This window comes from Aphelocoma coerulescens, chromosome 10 (assembly GCF_041296385.1).
Source record: "Aphelocoma coerulescens isolate FSJ_1873_10779 chromosome 10, UR_Acoe_1.0, whole genome shotgun sequence".
NCBI lineage: Eukaryota > Metazoa > Chordata > Aves > Passeriformes > Corvidae > Aphelocoma > Aphelocoma coerulescens.
This window is the reverse complement of record NC_091024.1, coordinates 13,532,776-13,559,154: the sequence shown is the minus strand read 5'-3', so window position 1 is coordinate 13,559,154 and position 26,379 is coordinate 13,532,776. Positions and strand designations below refer to the sequence as shown.

At 36.8% G+C, this 26,379-nt stretch overlaps 1 protein-coding gene across 7 annotated transcripts in view; it reads left to right on the top strand.

The window, feature by feature from the left end:
• ZNF280D (zinc finger protein 280D) overlaps positions 1-10,037 on the top strand; it is a 50,016-nt gene extending 39,979 nt beyond the window's left edge. For 5 of the 7 annotated variants that reach the window (XM_069025647.1, XM_069025645.1, XM_069025644.1 and 2 more), the window contains one exon: positions 7,535-10,037. In XM_069025647.1, coding sequence (XP_068881748.1) covers positions 7,535-8,171 — 637 coding nt within the window. In that variant the 3' untranslated portion in view covers positions 8,172-10,037. Of the gene's footprint in view, positions 1-2,803; positions 2,923-7,534 lie in introns of those variants that run through there. The other 2 variants (XR_011154130.1, XM_069025648.1) reach the window with 2 other exon arrangements.
• The last annotated feature ends 16,342 nt before the right edge of the window (positions 10,038-26,379 follow it).

Here is a 26,379-nt window from a genome sequence, read left to right as displayed (position 1 = left end):
CCTTTCTGGTGAGGAGATCATTCCTCAGGTATAATTAGAATAAAAGTAATGCTCACTGTCTTAAGAATGTTGCTTGCTGGTTTTCCTGAGGCAAGATAACTGGAAGAGGTTACATAAAACAAGTTTATCTTATAATTTCTGTACACCCAATAAAACACTTCGAAATTCTGAAGTATGTTTAAGCTCAGCACAAGTATCAATTTTAAAAATCAGATTCAGATTACCAACTTGCTTTCTAACTGTAGATATTTTCATCCTTATCTCTATTTCAACCATACAGTGTTTTCAGACATAGAATCTTAATTTGTTATCCACACCGAAATCTCCAGTAGAGAGATAGAAGCTAACTTGGGGGTAATGTCTTGTCTTTTCTACACACAGTCTAAGAGTATGTCTGAACTTTGTATCTAGTGTGAAGATCCAAGACAATTCTTTAACTATATATATATATATATATTACTGATCATGGTGTTCAGACGATGTGCGTGGTGTAAGAATCCAGCTCTGTGTTTTACTGCAGAAAACTGGGCAGTGTCAGAGGCATACCTGTGGTGGGGCTGCCACCCCAGAGATGTGCAGTTTGTAGTCAGTCCCTTTGGTTGTTGAACATCAGACTCCAATGAAGGAATGGTTTGCTTTCCTTGTGTATCTTCATATTCAGGGAACCTGGAAATTGGTAACTGTGAGAGCTGAAATAATATTGACTCTGAACTGTAATTTTTTGAGGCCTATCAGAAATCTAAATGATCTCACAGTACATATTAACATTTTTTGAAAATATCATCTTTGGATTCTGATCTTACAGATTTTTTTTTTTTAAGAAGTTGCCCTTCAGAAAGGGCAGTCTTGTTACAGAAATCCCAGATGGTAAGAGAGTGGGAGAAGTCCTCAGACCTGGGAAAGATTTGTCTTGTAACACTGCTTGCCAGCTTTCCAAAATGCAAAGATTTTGGTGAGTTTCTTTAACAGAAACAATGGTTTTGTAGAAATGAGAAGACCATTCATTTTCATTCCAAAGTGTTAAGAAGGATTGTCTTACACAGTCACATCTTTTCCATAAATTCCATTACCACTTCTGGTATGTTTTCTCTTAGTTTTTCTTTTTTATCCCATGTAGTTTTTCAGCATTATAGATGTCAAATTTGCACTTCTTTTTCTCAACAAAATTGTGTTCCATAATACTGGCTTTCATTTAAAAAGTAAAATAAAAAATGCAACCTCTTCTGTCTAAACCCAAATAAAAACATAACTAAACCCAAATCCCACACTGTAGCTCTTACAGTTGGAAAAGATGGAGAACACAGAACAAAAAAAGCTACTTTGATGTTTACTGAGTTTACAGCGCATCTGACAGACCTTTCAGAACAGTGAGTTGCTGCTCGTTCAGTGTGGTCTGGGCCATGTGGAGCCTCTGGTTGTTTTTTCCAAGGTGTCATGGAATGCCTGTTACTTTGCTGCAGCCAGATGCTTGACATTTTGGATGTTTGTTGAAATACACAGCAGGAGGTCAAAGGACAGACGCTTAGGGTGCTGAAGAACCAAAAATACAAATGGATGAATCAGGTAGTTTAAAAACATAACATTTAAAATTTGAAGAGATAAGTCAAAAAATCTTTCTTTCCTGATAGTTCTCAGGGGCAAATAGGTCAGCCAGGGCAGAGGAGAGTGGTGGGTAGAGAAGGAGGTTCTGTAGGAGAAGATAGAGTGCAATAGTTTTGAGTTGGAAATAGTTTCTTAGCATGGCTCATTTGTGTTTGAGTTTTGTATGCAGAAATAGAACAAAGTACAAGAACCATATTCCAAAGGGCATTTTAAAACATAGAAGAAGCTTAACTTTGCCATACAATTTTCAAATACTTGCCGTGTAATTTGCCCTCATTGAAACAAAATATACCAGTTCTGTGGGGGAAAAGTTACTATGCTGAAAGTATGTAGCATTGTTTATGTAGTTTTAAATAAGAGGTGATACAAATAATAATTTTAAATGTTCATCTTTATATACAGTGACCTCTCCTATTTTTGAATCAAAATTAACTCACAGTTGTATTGAGACAGAAAAAAAAAAACCTAAGTAATTAATTTTGTCACTTAGGCACTTTGTATTTCCTAAATAAGAATAATATATGAGTAAGATGCCCTGTCGTGTAGAAGAAGATGCTTTTAAAAGACTGGTTGGCTGTTTCTAAATGGCAGTTTTCATTCAAGTGCTTTTCTACTGTTATAAAAACGGAAGGAAAATTGAATTTGTTCATGTTGTTTAGAGTTAAAAAGTTTATTTCATTGGGTAAGTTTTAATAGAGACTCAAAAGTTTCTTCTGTGACAAGCATTCTCTTGACTCTTCAAAATGTTTACACTTAATGTAGTAGCATTTGGAGGGCTCAAACACTGTATAATGTTTAAAAATGTATTAACTTCAACTTGCTGTTCTTTTACTTTTTTCGCCCTTTTTGTGCTAGCAGAACACAAGTTTAGTTCAGAAACTTTTTCTGTCCAAATATAAAACTGTCCAGACTTAGTTTTCATCCTATTCACTAAGGCATAATTTAAATTGCGTGTTTATGGAAAAAGCTACAATAGTTGCTTTCTAGTTTTGCTTTGTTTCTGTGGGTTTTGGTGATTTTTTTTAATTTTTTTTTTTTAAATTTGAAAGACTTTTTGGAGACATCTTTACTGAGATCCATGCTTAATCTCTGTTACATAACAGATTTGTGGGAATATCAGTGTGAAAATATTTCTACAACTTTATATTGTCATCAGCTGCTCATGAATGTAAAATAAAAGAAATATCATTAATTATTACAGAAAATTTCAAGACCTAGTTTATCTGAAGGAAAAACAGAAACACCAGCTTTTGAAAGGTAAATACAATGATCAGCTGCATCTTGAAATCAGGTGCATAAAATAACACATGCTGTGTTATATATCAGGTAATTGGGCAAAAAATGTTTGATTAGTATTTTCGTAACATTTCCTATGATAGAAATTTTTCAGTGGCAGTTGTAAGGTACTTCCTCAACAAGACGTGGAGAATTTAGGTTCCAAGTGTTAAGACACATTTTAAGAAATGCTTAAATGGCAAATTAGTCAAGATTCATAGGATAGTAAATAAATTGACCAAATGGTTAAAAGAAACTTTTTTATCTTTTTCTCTGTGAGTTGACAGTATTACTGGGGCTATTGGGAAACAATTTTAAAATATAGTATAAAATGTTAATTCTTGTCTATTTCTTTAGGCCTTTAAAGACCTTGTGTCATTTATGGAAAGTGTACTCAACCAAATTCTTAGCAGAGCAAATATTTGAAATTCTTGGGTAACTAGTAATTACAGCTCTACACTTAAATAATGCCAGTCTGGGAAAAGAATTGAAATTTTACACCTTTTAGTGGCACATATTGTGGATAGACTTACAGTTATTCCAGATTCAACAGCCTGAAATTGATTATCCCACTTAGTGCTCTTTCACAATTGTTGGTGCAAATTTAACCTTTAACAACGTAGTCAAAACTTAATTGTGGTTATTTGCTATATAGTCATTAATAGTGTCTTATACAAAAAAACCACTAACTGCTTTCAGAGTATCTCTGTCTGCTTCATCACTTTTTATTCTGTCATATGCAGTGTGGGTCAAATTATTTGAAATTCTGCCTTTCCGTAAAATGCTGGCTTAATAATTGAGACTAAGTGGTTCAGGTGTTGGATGTTGTCTCTGTCTTTAGGCTACGGATTAGTAAATGGTCACTGTAATGCTAATTGAATATGATGTGCTACTTCTTATCATTGTGTCTAAGTAGACAAAAATAATTTTATTATATAAATCTGTTCTGTGCTTTCTGACAAAAACTTTGATGCTATTTCATAGGCTTTAAGACAGACATTTCGAGTATTGTAGCTCTAGCACTAGAGATTCTCAGTCCTCACACTTTTCTCTGTTATTAACCCAAGGTAGTTATGTTGATATTAGCAAGGAATTAGTGCTCCAGGACCAGATAAGTAAATGAAAGCACTTGACACTGAAAATGCTGCATCTTTTCACTGCATTGAGGTTCAGAGGCATTATTTTGGACCAGACTCATGATCCCTGGACAGAGTGCTCATGCCGTGCATGCATGCAGAGCTGTGTGGAACATCCTGTGTTGGTTTGGACTCTGGAGGACTCAGCTCCATTAGGGGTTGGAGCACTTGTGGATCAGAGCTTCCAGTTCATTTTCCTCAAAAAAGAAATGTAGTTTGCATGTCCCAGTACTGGCTTATAAACCAAACCAGTTATGTGGGAACACTAAGGAATGGATCACACCAAACTGTTAATGTAAATGCAGCTGTAATGCAAGTTTTGTTACCTGGAGAAATACTTTTCCGCAGACTGAAGGGAGTGTTTGCACACACTTTGTAACTACTCTGTATGTAGATATGTAAATGTCAATTATTTTATAGGGTTGGGATTTTTTCTTGCTGTAGGATTTTTCCCTGAATTATTTTTAAAATCCTAATGTGATATACCAATATAAAATAATAAAATACTCTAAATAAAGTGCACTAAAGAAACTTGAGCTAGTAGGATTTTGAAACAAGTGATAAGAGCCTAACTTTCTTCAGACTCACTTGGCACCCAAATCTTGCATTTTCTGTACAATGCGAAAAAAGAAAATTGAATTGCTTTCATTTTTAAGCTTCTGTATCCTGTTGTATATGTATGTTTCTACTTGGTAGACTCCTCTCTTCGATTCAGAGCTACAGCTTGTGCTGCTCCCTTGGAGTAGTCTTACTGTAAGCCCTGATTTCAAATAGACTCTATCACAGCCAGCTTATCAACATATCCCATACTTGGTGGTCAGGTCATGAACCTGGACTCATTGGTTTCATTAAACAGAAGTCAGATTTTGCATTCTAACTGTTCACTGACATCCTCTTTTCTGTATAATACAGCTGTTAATATTCTTGCATTCTCCTGTATTTTTGATGCCTGAATTTTTAGTTCTCTTACACTGTAACCAGTCCTATCTGCACATAGAGTACTAAAGTACTTTCAGTTGCTAGTACTGGATAAAAGGCTTTTCTTTTTCAGCTACTGACATACTAAGCGAATTAATTATTGAAATATTGTATGATTTTTCTTTTTATTGTGGTATTTTAGTGCATCAAAATCACTAGGGTCTGCTGATTCATCTGCAGTTCTCAGCAGAGGCAAATTATTTCATTGGAGAGCTGTTCCATCTAAAGGAACTTACTGTTGTGCTTAGCAGTCTGAAAGATCACTGTTGTTTGTGGATAATTGTTCTTGCGATGTGATTGTTGCACAACTACATGTATATATGGATATATATTTCTTTTCTTCCCCCACCACTTACTATTTCTTCCCTTTCTGTGTTTTTCCAAAAATGACTGAGAATAAGGGGCTGGGTTTGGATGAAGGTAGGATTTTGGTTACTAGAAGATGAGGAAGATTGCAATTAATTTGTTTTATATGTTAAGGGTATATTTGTCCTTTGAGGAGTTTCTTGATGTGAATCTTGTCTCTGTGTGTGTATGCACATGTGTAATCCAGCTGGGTTTTTCAGTGTGGAAGCACTGCTCTTTGTGGGATAAGTAGGCATTACTCACCCCTTTATTTAAAACCAATTTTTTGGGGTTTTGTATATCTGTGTTCAAAACTTCCCACATAAAGCACAATACTGTGCCTGTTAGCTCTGCAACTAGATCTTGCCCTCAAGCTGCTTGTTGAAAAATAGCAGCTAGGGGTCATATGTGTATACACTGTTTGATGAAGAGTTGACTAGATTTTCATATGTAAACAATTCTAAATATTGAACTAGTATTTATAGGACTCTGTATAACTGAAGTCTTTCTCTGGAATAGATCAAGAAATTAGGAACAATTATGGCAAACCAGTTATGTCAGCCACACCTGATGGGTGCTCCTGAGCATTGGCTTTTATGCTGGAACTTAGTCTTGAGTTTTCCCTCCAATGTTACCTTTTTTTCCTTTTTCTTTCTAGATGTCTGAGAGAAAAGAACTTGGATAGATAAACTGTGTATTCGAGAATGTTATCTACACTTTAGGTAGTCCACTAAATGAGAAAAAAACCCCCAAACCCTAACATTTCTGTTTGACAAAAGTAGCAAATATAGGTTGTAATTTGTTAAAGAGGTTGGCCGATCTCCTGAGTTCATTCCTTACTATGAATGAAAAATCGGTGTAACAGGATGAAAAGATTCTTATGACTACCCCAGTGACCAGTAAGATTTCACCACTGAAGGATATCCCAACAGCCTCTTACTCCTGCTCAAATTGTTCCTCTGACCTAGAGTAGAAGTAGGAAGTGGAATATTCTTGGATTAGTTTATATAATTGAAAGTAAAACTTGAAAAGAGATTTCTGAATGTTTGATGCTCCTTTTCCAGAATAACCATTTTCTGTAGAACTCAATATCATTTATCATATAAATGAATCACTTGAATTGTATTAAATTCCTGGATGAGTAGAACACAGGTAGGTTTTCAGCTTGAAAATATATCAAAAAACCTAGTAGCAAAGAATTGGTTCTTCCTTTTAAGAGTTCTGAACTGCGTGTTGCTTACATAATTTAAATGGCTTTAGCCAAAAATTGTTTCAAACCACTCTTTAAAACCACTTGAAGAAATAAAATAAAAATGCATTTTAATTAATGCGATATTTGGTGATAACTGTGTTCCTCACAGCTTTTTTTCTGCGTGTTACTGTTCAGAGACTACTTTCAATTTAAATTTTAATAGTTCATTTGGGAGACTTTGCTCTTAATTCCACTTTCTAGATACAATTTATATCTGAAATCAGACAAATTACTGTTCTTCCAGCTTCCCCTTTCCTCTCCCCCACACCTTCTTTTGTCTGTCATCATCATCATTTTAGGTAATTCAATCTGCTTATCATTCTGAAAAACTTTGGATTGATTGAAAATTATATTAAACTTTTACCAGATTTCATCTTTACAGGAAAAATTGAACTTCTCTATTTCTGTATTTCCTCTTTATAAACACATGGTTTTACTCTGAAAGGTGAATTAAAATACTACTTCACAGATTCACTTTTTCAGTGAATCCAGATTGTGATTGCTCTAAATAAATTTTAGATTTGTAATTTAGATTTCCAGCTGTTAGCTTTATTCTCATGAGTACTGCAGAGTCAGTTGGTGGTATAAAGCACTTTTATCTGCATCTGTGTCAGAGAGGCAGTGCAGGTAGAGGAACTATAGGTATTGTTTTTGGAAATTCTGTGTGTCACATGAAGGCAACCTTCCTTTCTGGAGCTGAAATGCAAGAACTAGAGTACTAATTGACTGCTAAATACAAAGCTGAGTTTGTAAATGGATAAGAAAAATGCAGCTGTTAATTAAATTCTTTCTTGCTATGAAACCTCATGACAAATCCCAAAGAGGAAATCTTCAATACCCCTCTGAGTGTCACTTTGCAGAGTATAGCCATGCATTGCTTTATTTCATTTATAATATGAAAATATAAAAATCATACCTAAAAATAACCTGTTTTGGTTTTTTTCAGCAAACAAGAGCATGACTCTTCAGATGAAACAAAAGAATGCAGTAGAAATCAAACTAAAAAAGTTGCATCCATTGAAAAGAGTGAAGACAACTCCTCACTGTCAAATACAGAAAATGTTCCTAGTTTGGAACTCCCTGGCAACAGCTCAAAGAGTTCTTTGCATCAGAAAAGAGCATACTGTGATTCAGCCAATAACAAACAGTTAGTAGATGAGAGACAAAAATGTATTCCTGATGAAAGTGAGATGAAAACGTGCCAAAGTTCAGATGACGTTGTCCTGAAGGAGCAGACTAAAGCGAGTACCTTGGATGAAACTACGCTTTCAGCAATGAACGTGAGGGACTTAAAGCTGACGTTGGGTGAAGATGTCAGTTTTGAGCAGTTCTTGAGAAAGAGGGATGAACTCGAATCTGTTAGTTCAGACATAAGTGAGCAAGGCAGTATTCATTTGGAACCTCTAACTCCATCAGAAGTACTAGAGCATGAAGCTACTGAAATTCTCCAAAAAGGTAATGTCACACCTTCATCAAAGAAAGCAGGACAGCTTGCTGAACAAACAGATGAGACTTCTAGAGAAAGCAATCCCAGCAGAATGGAAACAACTGTAAACAAGACAGATGAAAATGAAGCAAGCTGAAATTGTGTTAATTTTATTGTTTGTTTTAAACTATGGTGAGAACACCATGGACCATTCCTGATAAGTGTGCTCGTGGATGCTAAATATTAAAAAGTTTTAAAGGGAGAAGAGAAAGAGACACCAAAGGGAAGTTTGCATATGGAGATGGCATGTATGTGTATGTATGACTGAATTCATTAGGCTTCAAAAAGGTAACACGTTCAAATATATCTTCCTGTCTCTTGGATGTGATATATTATTAGATTGATACTTGAAAAGAAGGATAAATTCTAATTTTTTTATAGTTATCTAGCCCAGGATACGGTGATTTGTTCGCCCAAAAAGTATTTTTCTAAATTCTTCAGTGTGAATATCATTGAACTGGGGATTGAGTAGGAATTAACTTCTGATGCTGATATGGAGCACACTTGTAATGAAGGTTATTGGTCTGCTGATAGCTTAGGTAAATATAAACCTTGGGACTTGGTGTCACATTCCTGTCTGTAAAAGCAAGTAAACAGAAGTATATTAGTTTGTGCACCTCTGTACAGGTGTAATTCTGCCAGGCTGTAAACTTACCTTAATAAACTTTCAGTGAAAGTGAAATTATTACAATAAAATATATATTTGTGGGGTTTTCACTGTGCAGGCTGTGCAGAAATACCGAACATAACTGTATAAAGTAGAACATAATGCTGAAAGTACTGTAGCTGTTAGGCTTTTACTATTGGTTTAATTATTCTTAGCCGTAGACCCATAGGAATGGTCTGTAAGTCACGCCAAAGTATGGTTTAATGCAAAAATGGTTTTAAGCAGAAATAAGGAAAACTCCAAACTGGAAACACCACCTGGCATGAGTTCTGCCATTTTGCAGCTGCTACTGGCTAACTTAAAAATAGAACACAAGGGCATATAAAGCAGAATTGTACAGTTTAATTTCAGGACTTTTTGTAGTCTAAGTTATGTACAGAAAGATGGCTGCTGGTTTTAGTTTGGTTTTTTTGTTTTGGGGTTTTTTTTGTTTTCTAGTTAGCTAGATTTAGGAATGCATATGATTAACAGTAGCTTGCTCTTTTGATTTCATTGCTCCATTTGAAACATTCAGAATGTGCTTTTGACTTACAGTTTCGTTTTTAATGAATGTTAAATGTTTTGAACAGCTGTTGAAACACTGCTGTAAATTATTACTTTTTGAGTAAATATTTGCAACAAAAATTTGTCTTTGTGTATAATTTTATGCTCAGCTGGAAACTTTGGGCATAGGTTTCTCCCATTTTTAAAAAAGATTTAGTGGCAGTTCCCAAAAAATAAGTAACTTCAATATTGTGAATTTGAGATGTATGTTTCATTGGGGATTTTTGTTAGTTTTTGGTTGGTTTGTTTGTTTGTTTTATTTTAGAATTAAATGAGCAAGTGCCTATGCATAAACATTTTTTGTACCTGTGTATTGTGGTATGATGTGCTAACCTTTCCAGACTACACAGATTTTTTTCTGGCCCATCAGCCTGCAACTGAAGTTTCCTCTGTCCTCTTAAGTTCACCAAGCTCAGCTGCTAAGTGAGTCTAACAGTATTAAAATCCAGAGACTATCCAGCTTACTATTGGAGCCTCTAAATAAACCAGATCTCAACAGCCTCAAAAGTTCCTTCAAGCTCTAAAGAGATGTATGATTTACATTTTGGACTGCAGCTTCATTGTCATCCGTGCATGTGTAGAAGACTTTTAAAAAAGAAAAGTGGAACAGTTTACATACTCACAGCTCTTTGAGATCTGCCACTTTAAGAACTTCAAATACCATGACAGATGAAAAAGCTGAGAAGAATAAGTTGCATTATTCTTTTGTTTTTTAAAGATTTTAGTGAAATCATTAAATAGTGCTTTGGTTAACCAGTCTGATGTCTTCATGCTTTTACACATGGAAGATTACTCATTGCAATGCTTTATTTTATGCAGTTTAAAGCGCTTTTTCAGCTACAAAACTGGATGTGTATGTTACCAAGGGAGTTCCTGAATGCATCTGAGTTGAAAGCCAGGGAAATCTGTAGTAGTTTTAATCCAGTTGATGATCTTCCATGCAAATTATATATTTTGAATAATGCTCTGATATGTGGTGTTAGAAAAGATTAAGTTCAACTGGAACCAGTTGCAGTACTTGCAATTTCCTCACATTTATCTTTTATTATGAAATTAAATTTTTCAAACATTTACCATTTTAATAAGAATTTGGAAGGATTTGGCCACATGGTGTTGAGAGAAGGTGGAAAATAGAACTCAAAGTTAAAAATCTGCATATTTGGCAGAATTATATCTTGATCATCTCAGATGCTTATTACATAAAGCATTTTTTGTTTCAAACCATGTTGACAATACTTATGCAAAGGGTAGTGTTAGGGATAAACCACTCAAATGTCTTTTGGTCCTTCTGAAGGAAGAGGTGAAAGAACTCGATTGTTCTAGCAAGAGCATCAGATAGCTTTTCATAGGCAAGAAAGGTATATAATGAAAACACTGGCATAGTATTTTTGTGAAGAGAGAAACTAAAATTCATTATTCTTTTTCCTATATGAAGTAATTGATTTGCTCCCTAAATGCTGTAGGAAACTGCACAAGTACGAGGATTAATTTCCATCATGTTATTTGGGAGGTTTCCCTGAGATAAGTTAAATTGACGCTTTTGGTAGAAGCTGCTCTGGAGGATCAAGTTTCATTAATGCATTTTCAGTTAATTGAACATAACTTCACATGATTCATTTTGGTGTTTCCAAGTTATTTAAAAGTTGGTTTTCCATCCAGCCATTAGTAGTTCTTACACTGTGTCACCTCTGTCTTGTACTGGGGAAGACATTTCACCTCCAGTTTTCATTGCCTTACCAAAAAACAGTCACTTAATTCTTGGTGTCCATAGTAGAATCACCCTTCCCCCTCATCTCAAGAGCTTTATCATACTTGCTTGAATAATCATTGGAGATTGATTATATAGTGCTTAGTTTTAGGGAAGTCGTGTGGCATGTGCATGCTGTCTACATTATTGACATTTAATGGAGAACAGCAGTCATCATGATGATCAGTGAATGCTCAGTCACGTGGATCTTCCTCAAGTGCAACCAGTGTCTGTTTACCTTGTGCAGCTTGGGAGAGAAGCTTTGGTTGACCTGTGATTCAGATTTTGCTAAATGGAATGTCTGAGTAAACACAGGGGGAAAAAAAAAATCCAGTTGTAGCACATACTGAATTCTAAGTATTGAATGATGTATTTTAAACAAGAAAGTTTATAACAATATATATCTATTTTTCTTTTCCTGGGGCAGAGTGAGAGAGAGAAGAACCCTGCACAATACATGTTAAATCTCATTTCTGTGGTGCTTTACTTCTAGAAGGAATCAGAAACTAAAGGTCAGGGTAAAGAATCTTGAGTAATGCTTGTGTTCTGCAAAACCTTAAATAAAAGATCTTAAAGCTTTTCTGCAGGCATTAAGCATTGTTATTTATATGCTGGCGTGCAGAAAGCAGGGTTTTTTTATGTTGTTGGGTATACAAATATTCAGCTAAAGACTGTGACTATAGACTGTCACAGCAGAATTTTGTTACAGACCACTTAGAAATTTTTGTGTAGGGCAAATTTATACCTAATTGTTCTCTTTTTGTTTTCATTAGTGTTGATTTTTGCAGCTTATGAACTTCATTATCTAGTTGCATCCTGTATATTTTGATCTATGTTTCATATGCCCTTAATAAAAAAAAAGGTAAGTATGTTACAAGATTACATTGAATGATTTTTGCTTTTAATAAAATGTTTATTCCAGTTTCAAGGTAGTTCAAAAGAACAGTTCTCAGTTCCATAATGAAGGCTGGCATGTTATCTCCTTTGAACGTTACGTTTTTATGCAGGATTTTGACTCTAATCTTCCTTATTAATTCCATGCTGAAAGGGAAAGTATGTTGACTGGTATTTCATACTAGTTTACAGATACTATGCAGAGAGTTCCTTTGAATTTTGGATCACTGTTGTAGCTCTAAGACAACTAATTAAAACTTTTTATTCAGTCATTTCATTGACCCAAATTAACCTTGTGAAGCTGATATTTCCTTTTTGCACCAGATTAAAGAAAACAAAAAAGTGGAAAATGTTTATCTGTGAAACACTTACTTTGAGGGAGGTGAATGTAGTTGTGCCTTCAAGGTGTTATAAAGCTAATGTGTTTATTGACATAAAAATGTGCTGGGTTTGTTGAGGGGCTTTTTACTGTTGAAACCATTATATCAGAGAGGCTGAGTTTTTTCTGACAACCAGAAAGATAACTGTGATGTTACACCTATATCTGCATTTATGTTTGGACAAATTTATCTTCATATTAAGAAAATTGAATGCTCAAATTACATGTGTGGGCTGTAATCTGGCCAAAATAAGATCAAGTCCATGATCAAAGCCAGTAACTTTTCAGGAAGCAATTCTCCATTTTTAAGCAGCATTACTAAGTTGCTTATGTTATGAATCTAATGTAAAGAAACTGCATTTCATATATTAGTTCACTAAAGTCTTAGTGTTAGGCATTTAAGTCAAAAGAGCTATTTTCCACAAAAACTTTTGTGAATATACTGGTTTCTTTATGAAGGAAGTTGTCTCATACTGATAGTGTGGTAGCCTTGAAAATATACCCTTCATATGTTTTGCTCATAAATAGTGTAATTAAGAATGAATCCTTTTGACTAAAGGAAAAACACGTGTGGGTCTGTTCTTACAGCCTCTTGTGAGTTTTTCCTATGGATCCATCATGATATTCTAGCAACAAATTGAAGCCCTTGTTTTCCTCTCTTTTAGTGCTATAGAATTGGAACATGAATGCTTAATAGTTTTTAAATTGGATGTATTTAAATTACCTGTGTGTTTACTGCCTGAAATGAGGACTGAATTTTGTGTACCAGTTTCTCAGGTTTTCAGATGAGACTTGTCTTTCCACCTAATCTTCTTGGAAAGACTTCACTACTTCTTGGGGCTAGCAAGTTGATGGCACATAATATAATTTCCCAGGTTGTTTAATGAAATCCAGTGTGTTTGTTAGATACCATTTAAGTGGGACAGACTAGAGGGCGTCAAAATGAATCCCAGTACTGTGAGTAATTAGGAAGAATTCAGCCTTAAAGGAAAACTTTAGAAACACTGAACTTGATAGAGTTGGCAGCATAGGAAGTCAGGTGAAGTCTTAGCTACGTTGGTCTGTTCCTGCATTGCCATTACTTTTCTTTGTGTACACACACACACAGAGTTGTTTATGTGCAACTATAATGAAAACATAACTTGGTTTTATTTTCCCTGATGTACCTGAACAGAGTAATAAAACACAAAAGCGATCTTGCTTTTTATCACGTTAAAAATGAGGAGAATTCAGCAGCAATCCTGAGGCTGTTTTGAGTATAAAGTTATCTAAACAGATTGTTCTAAAATTGCCATTATACTTGAATTAGAGCATCTTGCTAATCCAAGCATGCTTCTGACTAGGTGAGATACTCAGTGAAGGGAAATGGGATTTCATCTCCACTCTCCACAAAAGCAGGTGAGATGTGCAGTAAGGAAGCAGGGCTCCCTGAGGGCTCTGGGAAGCACTGTTCCTGTCCAGGACCGCTGTGCCTCTCAGACTTTTGCTAGGTTTGTGCACTTCCACCAGGATAAAGCTGGCCCTTCATAGTACAGTTGATTTCATGGGTACTAGTATATATGTGAAGGTTTATTCATTGTTAAAACGAAATAAAATTAAAAATAATTCTGCATAGAAGTGGACCCTTTCCTGACTCTCAGCTATCACTGAGTGATTTAAGTGCACTGGGGAACTGGTGTTTAGCAGTGCTATCTTGGAAGCTTTTAACATATTATTGCCTCTTAATTGCCATTTGTATTTTGCTAGTAATAAAAATGTATATGTTGTCCTCTCACATAATTAGTGGCTTATATTAATGTATTCTTTATTTAATGTGTTTACACAGTCCTTACAAATGTGTTGGTTCTTTCCATCAAAAAAAGTATTGTTTGAGAGAGCTTACAATCTGCTTGCACTGTTACGAGAATTTCTTGGTCACGTCTGTTTTATATGTATGTTACCCTGCAAAACATACATGGAACAAGGAGAGGGAACTATGAAAAAAATGTTTAGAAGGTCAGTCTTTTGCTTATCCGTAATTAGAGTGGGTAAAATATATCCACTCTGAAATGACTCCATGCAATAACAGCCATATTCTCTTCCTTATAGGCGATGGTAAAGCTGATAGGAATTCTGAACAGAATCTCCAGAGAAAATGCAAAGCACCTAACAAAGAGTGTCATTGGATTATCAAGATGTCTCATTGCAATAAAAGATCAATAAGAAGCAGCAGCAAATGGGAACTTTACTGTGAGTGGAATATAGAACATGTACAAGCAAAATGCTTCTACTTTTAGTCTTTTATTTAGTGATAGTTTGGTTAATGAGAGTAGACATATCTATCAAGAAGCATGAGATTCTGTGCAGCATCTGACAAAACTGTTACCAGCCACTTCACAGCACAAAGATTTGACCTGACTGTAAACTGATAGTCTTGAATATAATGTACACCAATTAGTTAAAAATCAGTAATTGGCAAAGGTCACTTGGTCCAAACATAGTTCCTGTCCATCAAGTAAAGTATATATCATTGTAATATCTGGCTCAGGGGAGGTGAAAAGCACTTTCTGCACCTCACGTGTATTATCCAATAGGGTCTCTTTTGTTTCATTTACCCTGCTGAACATGCAGAGCAGGAAATGTTTATGCTTGCTGGAAATCCAGAGAAAATCCAACAAATACTTGGGTATAAAAGTAAAAAAATTGACTTCCCTACTGTGCCAGCAGACAGAATGCTGTGATTGTAGAGGTCATATCACAGAACCATTGATCAGGCTCTTCCACACAGTGTCCAGTGAAGCTCTAGAGGAAGTTATTGAAGCTGAAAACAGCTACAAAAAAAAAGCAGATTCATCTGTTTAGGTTTCACAAGAGTGCCCTTTAAAATTCCAGTGGGTTCTGCTTCAGATGCTTATATTTTTGTTATTCCCATCCATCAGCAAGTTCTGTGTTGCAAATTGTGCATGACTAGAAAAGTCAAAAGGTAAAAGTTGATTTAAAAAAAGTTCACAGTAGAATTCTTTGTTCCACACGTAGTTGTGTGAGTAAACTGAATTGACTGGGAACATGCATGTGAAAAGGTTCTCCATACAGGGTCTGAGCTGGAGCAAAGGTATGAGCAGCCCTTCTACTGCCTGGGAAAGGCTCTGCCTGCAGCTGCTGTGAAGGTGAAGCAGACAAGCTTCTGTGGGTAGAGGGATGGCTGCAGTAGGTGCCTTATGAAGCCACAGCTCACTGGTATTTTCACCCTTTTATGGACTGTTGCAGTATGTGGTGGGGTAAATGAATTGCGGGGTTAACCAGTGACAGTTGTGAAATGGAGACATGCTTAACTAGATGTGATATGAGAGATCAGAACTGGAGTCCCTACAGGCAATCCAAACAACGACTTCTATTACTACAGAAGCAAGAGGGTTGTTTAGGGGGGGGGATTTGTTGTTTATTTTTTTGTTTGTTTTAACAATACAATATAATTTTCAAATTATTAGTGAAAACTTGGGTGAAACTCTCTGAGCTTCAACAAACTCAGTAATGGGCTAAGATAGCTTGGTTTGCAGTAGCTGTAGTGGTCATGGAGTCTGTAACCATTACAAGAGGATATTAGTGAAACTGAAAATAGGAGTAATTGGACCATCTTCAGATGTTTAAAAGCTCTTTGCAAAAGGGCAAAGAAAACAACTGTAAAATATTCTGGTCTTCCTAAAATGGAATTTGAGAGTCTTCTTGTCAATGAAACATGATAGGTTTATTAAATATGCTGTAGAATGTATGAGAAAGTTGGTTTTATCTGCTACAGTTTTTCTCCTTAATTTCAGCTTTATGTATGCTACTGCAGCTTCAAAACATCTGGGTACAGTGATTTTTTTCTTTTCTGCACCTGCAAGTGTAAGTACACACATAAACAAAAAAGAAATTAAATCTTTCACAAAGCCAAAGAGAAAGAAAAAACCCAACCAGGCATGAAGCTCAGGGGAGCAGTATGACAAGTGCTGAGCTGTAAACAAGCTTGAGAGGGATTTAATTCTTCTGACAAGCGCCAGTGGTAGCATCTCACATGGACTCAGCATATGCACACATTTCAGAGGGGGAATCACAGAGGACTTAATGCAAATATAAAAAAGCTCAGAGCACATCAGCCTATACCGTTCTAAAAATAGCCTCAAAAATCAGGATGAGCAAGGGTTGTAATTATCTTGATTTTTCGGAATTTTGCCGCTTGTAGGAGGGTTTGTGGTTTATGCTCACACTATAATTAGGCTTTGTAACATACAAACTACAAACTCTTTAGGGTAGGGATTGGTTCATATATTTGTAGGGCAGGTACAGTAAGAGTTCATTGGGTGGTATTTTCAGGGTGATAGTAATATACAGCCACCGAGTAATAGCTGCTGTTCTAGGTTTTAAAGAAGCTTATTTTAGGTCATAAGATTTTTGTTGCTGTTTGTTAAGGAAAGAGAAATAAGATGTAATTTGGTATCCAAATTAAATTTTAAAAGCCTCTAGTGCACACTTCTTCCCTAATTACAGTCAGGTCCTTTCTTTTTCAAATAAGCTTGTAATTCCCTCATTTCTCTAGCAACATTCTGAAAAGGACACACTACAAACCATCCCCAGCAGTCCGTACTTAAGCAGATTTCCCCATGGCAGTTGATGAGTTAGTGCTGCAAGATGTAGCCTGTTTTCACTTAACCTTCAGAAAGCTTTGGGATGAGTAGCACATGCTTCCTGTGCTCCAGCCACCGGATAGGTTTGGCTCATTTAAGAAATTAGACCAGTGCTCTATTCACCTTAGATCTTCATTCTGATGTTTTCTTTTCTTCTCTCCTCAGTCTGCAAAAAATTAATTTAAAGGTTACATTTACTAGCAAAGGGTTAATAATCCCTGGAGATCTGCAGGCTTAGCCAAATACTACTGTGTTGTATTGTAGTTAGCTAAAAACTGGTTTTAACCATAGTTTAGATTTCATCGCAGAAGGTAGACTCTAGGAAGAGAGTCTCTCTTGGACCCAATCTTTCATGCTCACTTAGATGGCTGACAGTTAGAAAAACATGTTATTTTACAAAAGTTCTGTTATGTTTTAAAAATGCTGAACTTTAAATTCCAGTTTACAACACTGATATTTCTGGATTCAAATGTGAGATTTTATGTGTGTGTGCAAATTACCTTTCATTTGTATGATGTTTCTTAACCCATTTCTGGATATGTGTTTTGGACATCCCTTTTATTGCAAGTGATTGAAAATGGCCCTGCATTTGCAGTAGTTGTGAATAACCTTCAAAATAACAACAGACTTGACTTTACCAGTGGAGTAGTTTATCACCTTTGGCATGGAAAGTGAAAGCTACTCTTTCCTTCTCTCACAAACACATTAACATCAACTGCTTTAAAATATTTTTTTATTATTATTTTTATTTTTATAATTTTTCTTTGAAGGACAAGTGAGCATAGGAGGGTCTCATTTTGTTCTGCAGTGAGTATTCTAATGGATTGCAAAACTGTAAATAAGGATTATGTCTTCTTGGACCTGTAATTATTTACTAATTGAAAATTACCTGGATAGATCAATGAAGAGAACACAGTATCAGGATCTTTTTTAGCAAAGAAAAGAAAATTGTTACCAGAGCAGACGGAAACTCAGTCTGAACTATCCATTATTTACAGAAGTTTTGAGAATCATGTGTATAGTTTCAAATACTGAATTAAAATCCAAGCATCTCTGAATCTTGAAAGCCAAATCTTGCTGTAGTTTGGATCCTGTAGTGTTTATTTTCCGTTTGAGTATTGAGTATAGTGCTTCATATTGCAGAAAGCCACATAGTAGTTCTTGGCACAAAATGCTGGAACTTTGGAGAGCACTTGTATGAAGGTAAGAAAAGATGTTTCATAGCAGTGGGGATAAACATAAGGCAAATATTTCCGTAAACAAGACAAATATCTCTTCTTAAGGAGAGTCTCTGGTTGTTTGGGGGTTTTTTTTGTAATTAACAGAAATTGAGTTCATTGAACATTATTGTATGCTCTATTATTGAACCTTGCTCACACTTCTAGTGGGGTAACTAAAACAAGTGAATAGCAAGCTACCAGCAGCTTACAACTTAAATCTTGCTACACTTGAGAGCAAGACAGTACTTTTAGTCCTCTGGTTGCATATATTGGTCTGAGCATTCAGAAGGTTGAAAATGCTACATTTAGTGGATTTCTCTTGGTAAAAGACAGACATTCATTCTGGGTGATAAAGATGAGTTTTACCAGAATACAAAATTATCCTAAACCACCGACTGTGTTTAAACCTTGCTCCATTAATTTCAACCCTCTGTGGATGCACAGGCCAAACATCAGTAACCTGGAAGATTTGTTAAAGGCTTTACTCTTCTAATTCCCACTGGGGTATTTTAATGTTGACAGCTGTTAAAATTCTCAAACTGGAGCTTCACATCAGTATTCTCTTCCTCACAGACACCTGTAATGGGATTCATCTCTTTTCTTTGTTATTCCCTTTGCTCATTTAAATGTAATGTGCATTTCTCATCACACCACTGGATTAGTTCTATATAAATTACTAAAATACACACATACATGAACACACATACGTTTGTCCCAGAAGAACAGAGGATGGTATTTTGGTTTTGATTAAAAAGATGGACAAAGATAAATACAGCACTATAATTCTTGTGCATTTCTTTAAAACAAAAACCTTTTTTTATTATGTGGCCAGTAAGGTGTGGCCTCTTGAAGCTCTTCCTGAGATTTTCATCTTCCCTATCCCTTCATCACTGAGCTACGTTCTAGGAGCGGCGAAATTAATTCAATTTATACTTCTGGTGCTTTACTACCACTCACAGGCTCCTCCCCTGCCCCTCCAGTCCCTCCAGTTTATACTCGTGTGAATTGCAGCTTTGCTAGTTTTACTTTCCTGGAGGGCTTAGGCAGATATTGGGCAAGTATTGTATTGCTTTAGAGATTCCAGGGCCTTTGTTCTGCAAATTATGTGTAAATGGATGTGCTGATGGGTGTTTTCACCTGATGTCTGATTGATATTCCTATTGAACCAGTCTTGTCTGCCTTGTTCATCCACAGAGCAGGCAGCTCAGGATGCCAGCCGTGTATTTGCACGAGTGAACTCAAAATAACTCGGGTCCAGTGATTGGTAGAGCTGAGGGAGGGGTGGCTGAACAGTCCAAGACAGAGCTGTGAAGCCATGCAGCATTGTCTATTGCCACAGGCCTGGTTGGCTGGGGCTTTGGGCAGCCTGGGCTAATGGAAGGTGTTCCTGCCCATGTAGGGGGGTTGGAGTGAGATGATCCCTAAGGTTCCTTCCTACCCAAACCATTCTATGATTCCGTGATAATATTTGATTTTACAGCCTGTATGAGGTTGGCTGCTTTCTCATCAGTCAAGGCTCACTTTTTGTGATAAAGTGGTACTTAATCACTTAGATGTTGACAAAGATGGGGATAGACTTTGGTAGTTTAGTAATTGATTTATGGTCTTGTGAGAAAGTAATGCAAGGAAAAGATGTAAAATACTTCATCTGTACAAAATCACTTCTAGTCTGCCCTGGCTTTTTATTTTAGCTACTGGTAATTAAACACTGCTATTTTAACTGTGCAACCTTAGCCTTTTAATCCCAACCCTTGCTGTCATTTTTCGCTTCACAGCTGCATGCAGAAGCCCAACCCAGTATACATGGTATAAATATGGTACACTTTTCTTACCTAGTTAACAAAAAATCCTGTAAAAAGTTGACAGTGAGAGGTTGGAGAAAAGAAAGGATTTTAATGGATCTAAGTCTGAAATATGGAGAATAAGCAACTTTCTAATATTAGCCCTCAATGAAAATCAGATTAAGCAGAGAATATATAGTACTTATTGTAGAAACAAAGTATTTCCTTAATTTCCATTCCAGTGTTTTCATTTACAAGGATGTTCCTAAGCAAATGACCAAGGTGTAATTCTCCAAATACAGGGAGAAGCATCAGTCATATAGAAAAGAAGATTTACTTTGGAACAGTACAGACAACTTCAGAGGTATAAAAAAAATCCCTACAACATATTTTGCATGAATAAAGAAAGTAGGTTTTGAATCTTGTTATTATTTTCAATGGTGTAAAACTCATTTACATATTTGAATAGCAAGATTTTGAAATCTCATCTAAAACCTTTTCCTGACATAAAAGCAGAGAGTGCACAGTTTCTAATAATAAAAATCTTTACTCTCTTTTAACATAGGCACATACTAGTATAAAGATACTACCTGTGCATTAAGCATAAAGAATATGTTGTCTTGTTATAATGTGTCAAAATATTCTTTCACGAAGAGAGGTATATAAAACGTACAAAGCAGGATAAACCAACTACTAATACCTTCATTACTGTCTATCAACAAATGACAGTCCTATCAGTAAATGAATGAGCTAGAAGGGATAAATGGACAGGTTATAGAAATTGCTTTCACGGTGATCTCTGAACACAGAAGATGCAGTTTTTAGCTTTCAAATTTCAATGCAATCATTTTGGCAATAGGAACATATGAACGTATCAGGTGTCAAAAAATGTCTTACACTTTATATTCCATAATTAAGCTTTGTAGTATTTTTTAAATTTTAAATACCCGTTGTGAAATATCAGTGAGTTCTACCCTTTCAAATTGTGTGGCCGCTAGCATTATTATGGACTGTAGAATTCAACCTGCTAATTAGACTTCTAACAAGTGTAGTTGATGGGGGGGGCTTGGCCTTCCAGAATTAATAGACCTCTTTGTCTTGCTTGAGGCGGCATATCAGAGCTTAATACCATGAACAAAATGCTGATCTGACCTTTGGTTCCAGGATGTGATGCTGGGTCATAATATTTTTGAGGTTCATTCCAATAATAAATTACAGTTTTAATGATGGCTCTGCAAACATATGGCAAACAGAAGACACTTTTCATAGATTAAAACAACATAGCTTCCATTAAACCTCTGGAATAACTAAACCCAGTAACTTGTTAAACACTGAAGTGTTTGTTTGTTGTACTTTGTTTAGTTATTTAACACCTGCCTCCTTCCTGCTTTAAGGTATAATCAGCATTAGAAATACTATTGCTAATCAGGTTGTCCAATCTTAAAGCATATATACAGTTCCTGCTACTTTGAAACTGTGCTGCTGCTGCTGCTTCTTTAAAGCTGTGTGTGATGTTTACCTGTGAAGCAGTGAGACTGTATTTCTCATAAATTAATTTATGAATATTTATATACCAGATGGTTTTTCAAGTGCTAGCCAAAACTGATGGTGTTTAAACCAGTGTAATTGAGAAAGATTGAAGAAACTCATGGAAATATCCATGATGGGGTAGTACATTTGTGACTTCTAACAGCCAAATTATTTATGCATTTGGAAGTACAATCCTTGAGCTTCTCATTCTTGATTGTACATTTGATCCTGTAGTTAGCCTGTGCTTTTAAGAGCATTCTTATTGCTGTATATAGCACAAGATTAGCAAAGGCTGAAGGTATGATGATGCCATTGATATGAATATCTGTCCACATTGTCCCTCAGAAGTCAGACCCTGACTGTGCACACTTTGAAAGACAAAGTCCTTGAGATGTGGGCAAAGAGGGAGCAGGGGAAAAGTGATGGTTTACTGTAAAAGGTGCATTCTGTCTTCCCTTAAGTTGTGTCTGTTTTATGCAGTTTAAATTGGCTACATGTCAGTACATACATTTTGATGTATTTGCCCAAACATTTTGTCAATTCCCAAGTAGCATTTGCTAACAGACTGAATTTTGGTGCCATCATCTGTTGGCCGTGTACAATTGCAGCATGGGCAGATGGGGATCCTGAAATACTTCTTCTATGGCTTGTTTCACATCCAGTTTCATTTCTTGTGCTCATACCTTATGTATTGTGCTTTGAAAAGAAAAACACATACAGAAGTCTATACAGTGGAGCAGCCATTGTCTGTTGGGCTGGATGTCATATGTGAATATTGGCACAGACAAAACAGGCTTTTTACAGGGAAATAAACTAGACAGTGTGGACCCTAGCACTGCATCTATAAAGCTGATTTACATAGCCACTTTATGTCAAAAACTTTAGGTGGTCCTGATATTTGGCAGCAACAGTATGTATTGTAGTTTTCTGTTTGGAAACTTTTGCTTTATTTCAGTAAAGAGTTTGACCTGCATGAGCAAAACTGTTTGAAAGTAGTTAATAGGGACTTAATTCTGCTCTAGAAACTAGAGCTAAAACTCCATTTTTGGGGGGGAGTAAAGTATCTTGCCAGTATTGTGTGCTCTCTTCAAGACTAGCTTCTGTGGAAAGATGATTAGTTTCTTTGCTTCATCAAAGTGATGTCTTTACATCCAGCAGATCATCCAGAGACAAGATTTAACATGATTCTTACTTGCTGGTAGTAGATATGTACACTGTAATCAGGCTTTTCTAGCTGCGAGGTGGTGTAGTAGTAATAATCCTGTCACATTTGAAGCTTGTTATCACTAGGTGAAAAACTCTCTATTTGTAGCTTCAGCCTCCATTTATGAATTTCTATCCAAGTCCAACAAAAGAAATAAGTTTGAAGATGCTGGAGAGATGTCTGGCATAAGAGTCACAATTGTCACAATGAAGAATGAGCCTTGGCTACACCTCAGGGCTAAGAGCCTGATGTTTGTGAATGCAAGTCATTGTCCAAAGGTGTCTGTGTCTGAGTTATCTTTTTCCATTAACAGCCAGTACAGAGAGCTGACATGACCTCACCCTGAGGTAGATGTTTCTAACTGGCAGGCACACCTACCTTCTATCCATCATCAGTAGCAGGATTCGGGAGATGCTATGGTCTGAACTTTACTAAGATGGATCCCATACAATACAGCCATACTGTCACTACATTTCTGTCACAGAGAAAGAAACTCCATCATGAGTATTTACAAAGGATTGTCAGCTGAAAATTAATTACTTGGAAAATCCCCCAGCAACATACTGTTAACTGGCCCAGCTCTGAGCAGAGGGTCAGACCAGAACACTGCCAGAGTCCAGTCCACCCTCAGCTTGTGTTTCTGGGTTTAAAGCAGGTACCCTTTCTCAAGGGTGAGACTCAAGGGGAAAGTTTTCTGTTGTAATGTGTGTGGGATTGCTGTGTTTGATCCTTAGCAACCAAACAGATATGTAACATTTATAACTCAGTGACAGATCTGTGCTGCGCAGTAAGCTGCCCAGGTGGACTCAAAACTTGTCACTGATTTTTGCACTCTCTTAATCTTCCTGTTTATTCTGTGCTTCATTAAAGTCAATCTCTGCTGGACAGACTGTCACTCAGGCTAGGCCAGTCCTGCTGTCTGCACTCTCTGGGGATCACCCTTCATCCTGATAAATGGTCTATTAGGAGAGCACGTGTCAGAGAGAAACCCTTCGTTGAAGCTAAATAGATTAGAGCCTCTTCCCTCTGAAAGGTCTCAGTGGAATGGGGTAGGCGTGATCATTAAAGCGGATTTAGAATGAGAAGATACTATTCCTCAGGATAGAAATTACTCTGAGTTTACAAAGGTATGGATTAGTTCTAGTAAATATATAGAATGAAAACCCTCAACGTTAGCACTTGCCACCAGAACAGATGTAGTGTGACGATCTGGAAGTTGCTGAACTTTCTCATGGTACCCCATTGGGAATTGAATAGATCCAGCCTTTCTCTGTGCTTTTGTAGTATCTTTCTATACCTAGTGCAATTGCCAGCATGAAGGAGCTATACAAATTTAATATTCTTGCAATGCAGTTTAGCAGCTGCAGGTACATTAGGACTGGTATAATGACCAGCAAAGGGAGGGGATTTCTGGTTCTTACAGACATCCTATCCCCCAGCTATGCCATTGTGTGAGTCATTGCTGCTCTGTCCTTGACCCTCTAAACACATCATGGTAACAGCAAGGCCAAAAAATCCCTTGCAAAAGCAAAACCTGCCTTTGAAATCATCTGTTTACTAGCGTGACTTATGTGGCATCACACACCCAAATGCCTCTGGTCCATCTTCTGGTGCTGCCTTTACCTGGTGCAGGTTTCCTCAGGGTGGGACATGGGGAGAGGAGAAAGGGGCTCAGGTTGCTCCTGTTTGTTTCTCTGTGGAGTTTGGGTAGTGGTAGGGACAGGAGGATGAGCTCAGTTGATGCTCTGAGATTAGTGGATGTTTAGCAGAGGTTGCATCTGTTTTGCAGACCCTCGAAGCAGCTTCAAGCTCTCAAAGCTGCTCTTTTTTTTAATTGCTTTTTAAATAATTTTTTTCTCCCTCACTTTCATCTTCCCTTTTTCTGCATTACTGAGTGAGGGTGAAGGGAAAATGGATTCAGAGCTTTTCCACACAGCTTTCTGTGTCCTGAGCAGCCATTTCCATTGGCAGCACAAGTCTCCATATCTCTGGTCTTGAGCTTATTCACTGCTCTGTGGCTGTTTGGTGTTTCAGGGATGCCTGTGGGAAAGGAAAAGCTTGTGCAAAGAGTAGGCAGGCGAGATCTTGGTGCTTCTTTTTTGTTGCTTGAAGGAAAATGCAGAAGCTCTGATTTTCACCCTTGTTGGAGCCAGTCCAACAGAAACCTCTCAGTTCTCTTGGCACCAAAGAGAGTGGCAGGTCCTCACTGGTGGTATTTGCACCAAAAATGAGGAGGGAGTGCTGCCAGAAGACTCTCTTGTGTGAAGAATGGCTATCACTCAGGAAGAGGATAGAAAAATATTATGCTGAGGAAGTTAATTTTAAATGAATTAAAGGAAGATAAGTTCACATTTTCCAGATGAGCATCTTCCAGGCAAAAGAAATCAAATAAAATAACAAAAGTTATAAATGGCAAATTCAACATTAGTTTCAATGAAGGATTAAGCAAATATTGTAGACTTTTTAATAATAGCAATAAAAACCTAACCTAAGTATCATAACAATATGCATGTTGTAAACTCATGTAATCACATGCAGTTATTGTTCCTAAATTGCATCTTGCTTTTTGCAACAGTAATATATTCTCTGTCTGCCTGGGAAGATTTGGTAGACAATGGCTGCAATGATGGTACAAGAGTTGAAGGAGGTAATGTGGGGGAGTTCTGGAAAACTCTTTTCAGCTCTCTCTTTTGTTGTCGTTTATTTAAATGCAAATCTTTCAGGAAAATAAAGTCCAAAATCTGATAAATATTCAATAGCCTTGGTGCATTCATGAATGTGAGGCTGAATTTATGGAAATGGTGAGTCATACAGAAACTTGCCCAGGGAAACAAGGCATTTCTGTTAGAGGAAGAGCAGGGTACAGCAAAACTCTTAAATTAAGCCAAGGCCTTAGAGTGTATTTTCATGTCTTCTAATTGGGAATTTTAAAGATATACTATGTAGGAAAACTGTCACTTTGGTCATCTTCAGGCAGACATAGGCAACACTGCATTCAGACAGCTGTAATCAGTGCAGCCTCTGCTCCCAGGTCCAAGGAGGACAAGTGCCTGTGACAGCCCATGATGTTACTGTGAGAAAAGCAGGTGGTTACGAAGCCTGGGACCAGGTCATCACACACAACTGGAGTCACAATTAAGGGTGTAGAGGGTGGTGTCCAGGAATGTGGTTCTGCCGTGCTGTTTCAGGTTCTGGTTTGTGCCAATAGAAGAGCCCTCCCCTGTGGAGATACAGCTAGAAAGCAGAAGTGAGAGCACTGCTAAACTGGTGTCAGAAGTGGACGCACTAACACTGCTAAGGCCGCAAACCATGGCAGGCAGTACGGCCTACCAGGAAATAGCTAGTATAAGGGAATGGCATGCTTGGTATGTATCTGTGTTGGCTAGTGCTAGCTTTTAGTTTGGCAATGTTATTAAGAAACATAGATAGGATTGTTATAGTGATTGCTGTGTATAGAAGAATCTATTTTTAGTTACTGCTGAAAAGGTATAAATACTTAGCTCTGTATCAATAAAATCGGCTTCTTGCATCCAAGCAATCTGCCCCATCTCTTCCATTGCCGACCGTCACACGACACTCCCCAGGCCAGGATCCTCTCCCAGGGCTGGACACAGTCTGATGCAAATAGGTGCCAAAGCTCATTTTCCCTTTCTTTTCCTTGCTAAATCAGTGTTTGTACTGTGACTTTCATTCCCTG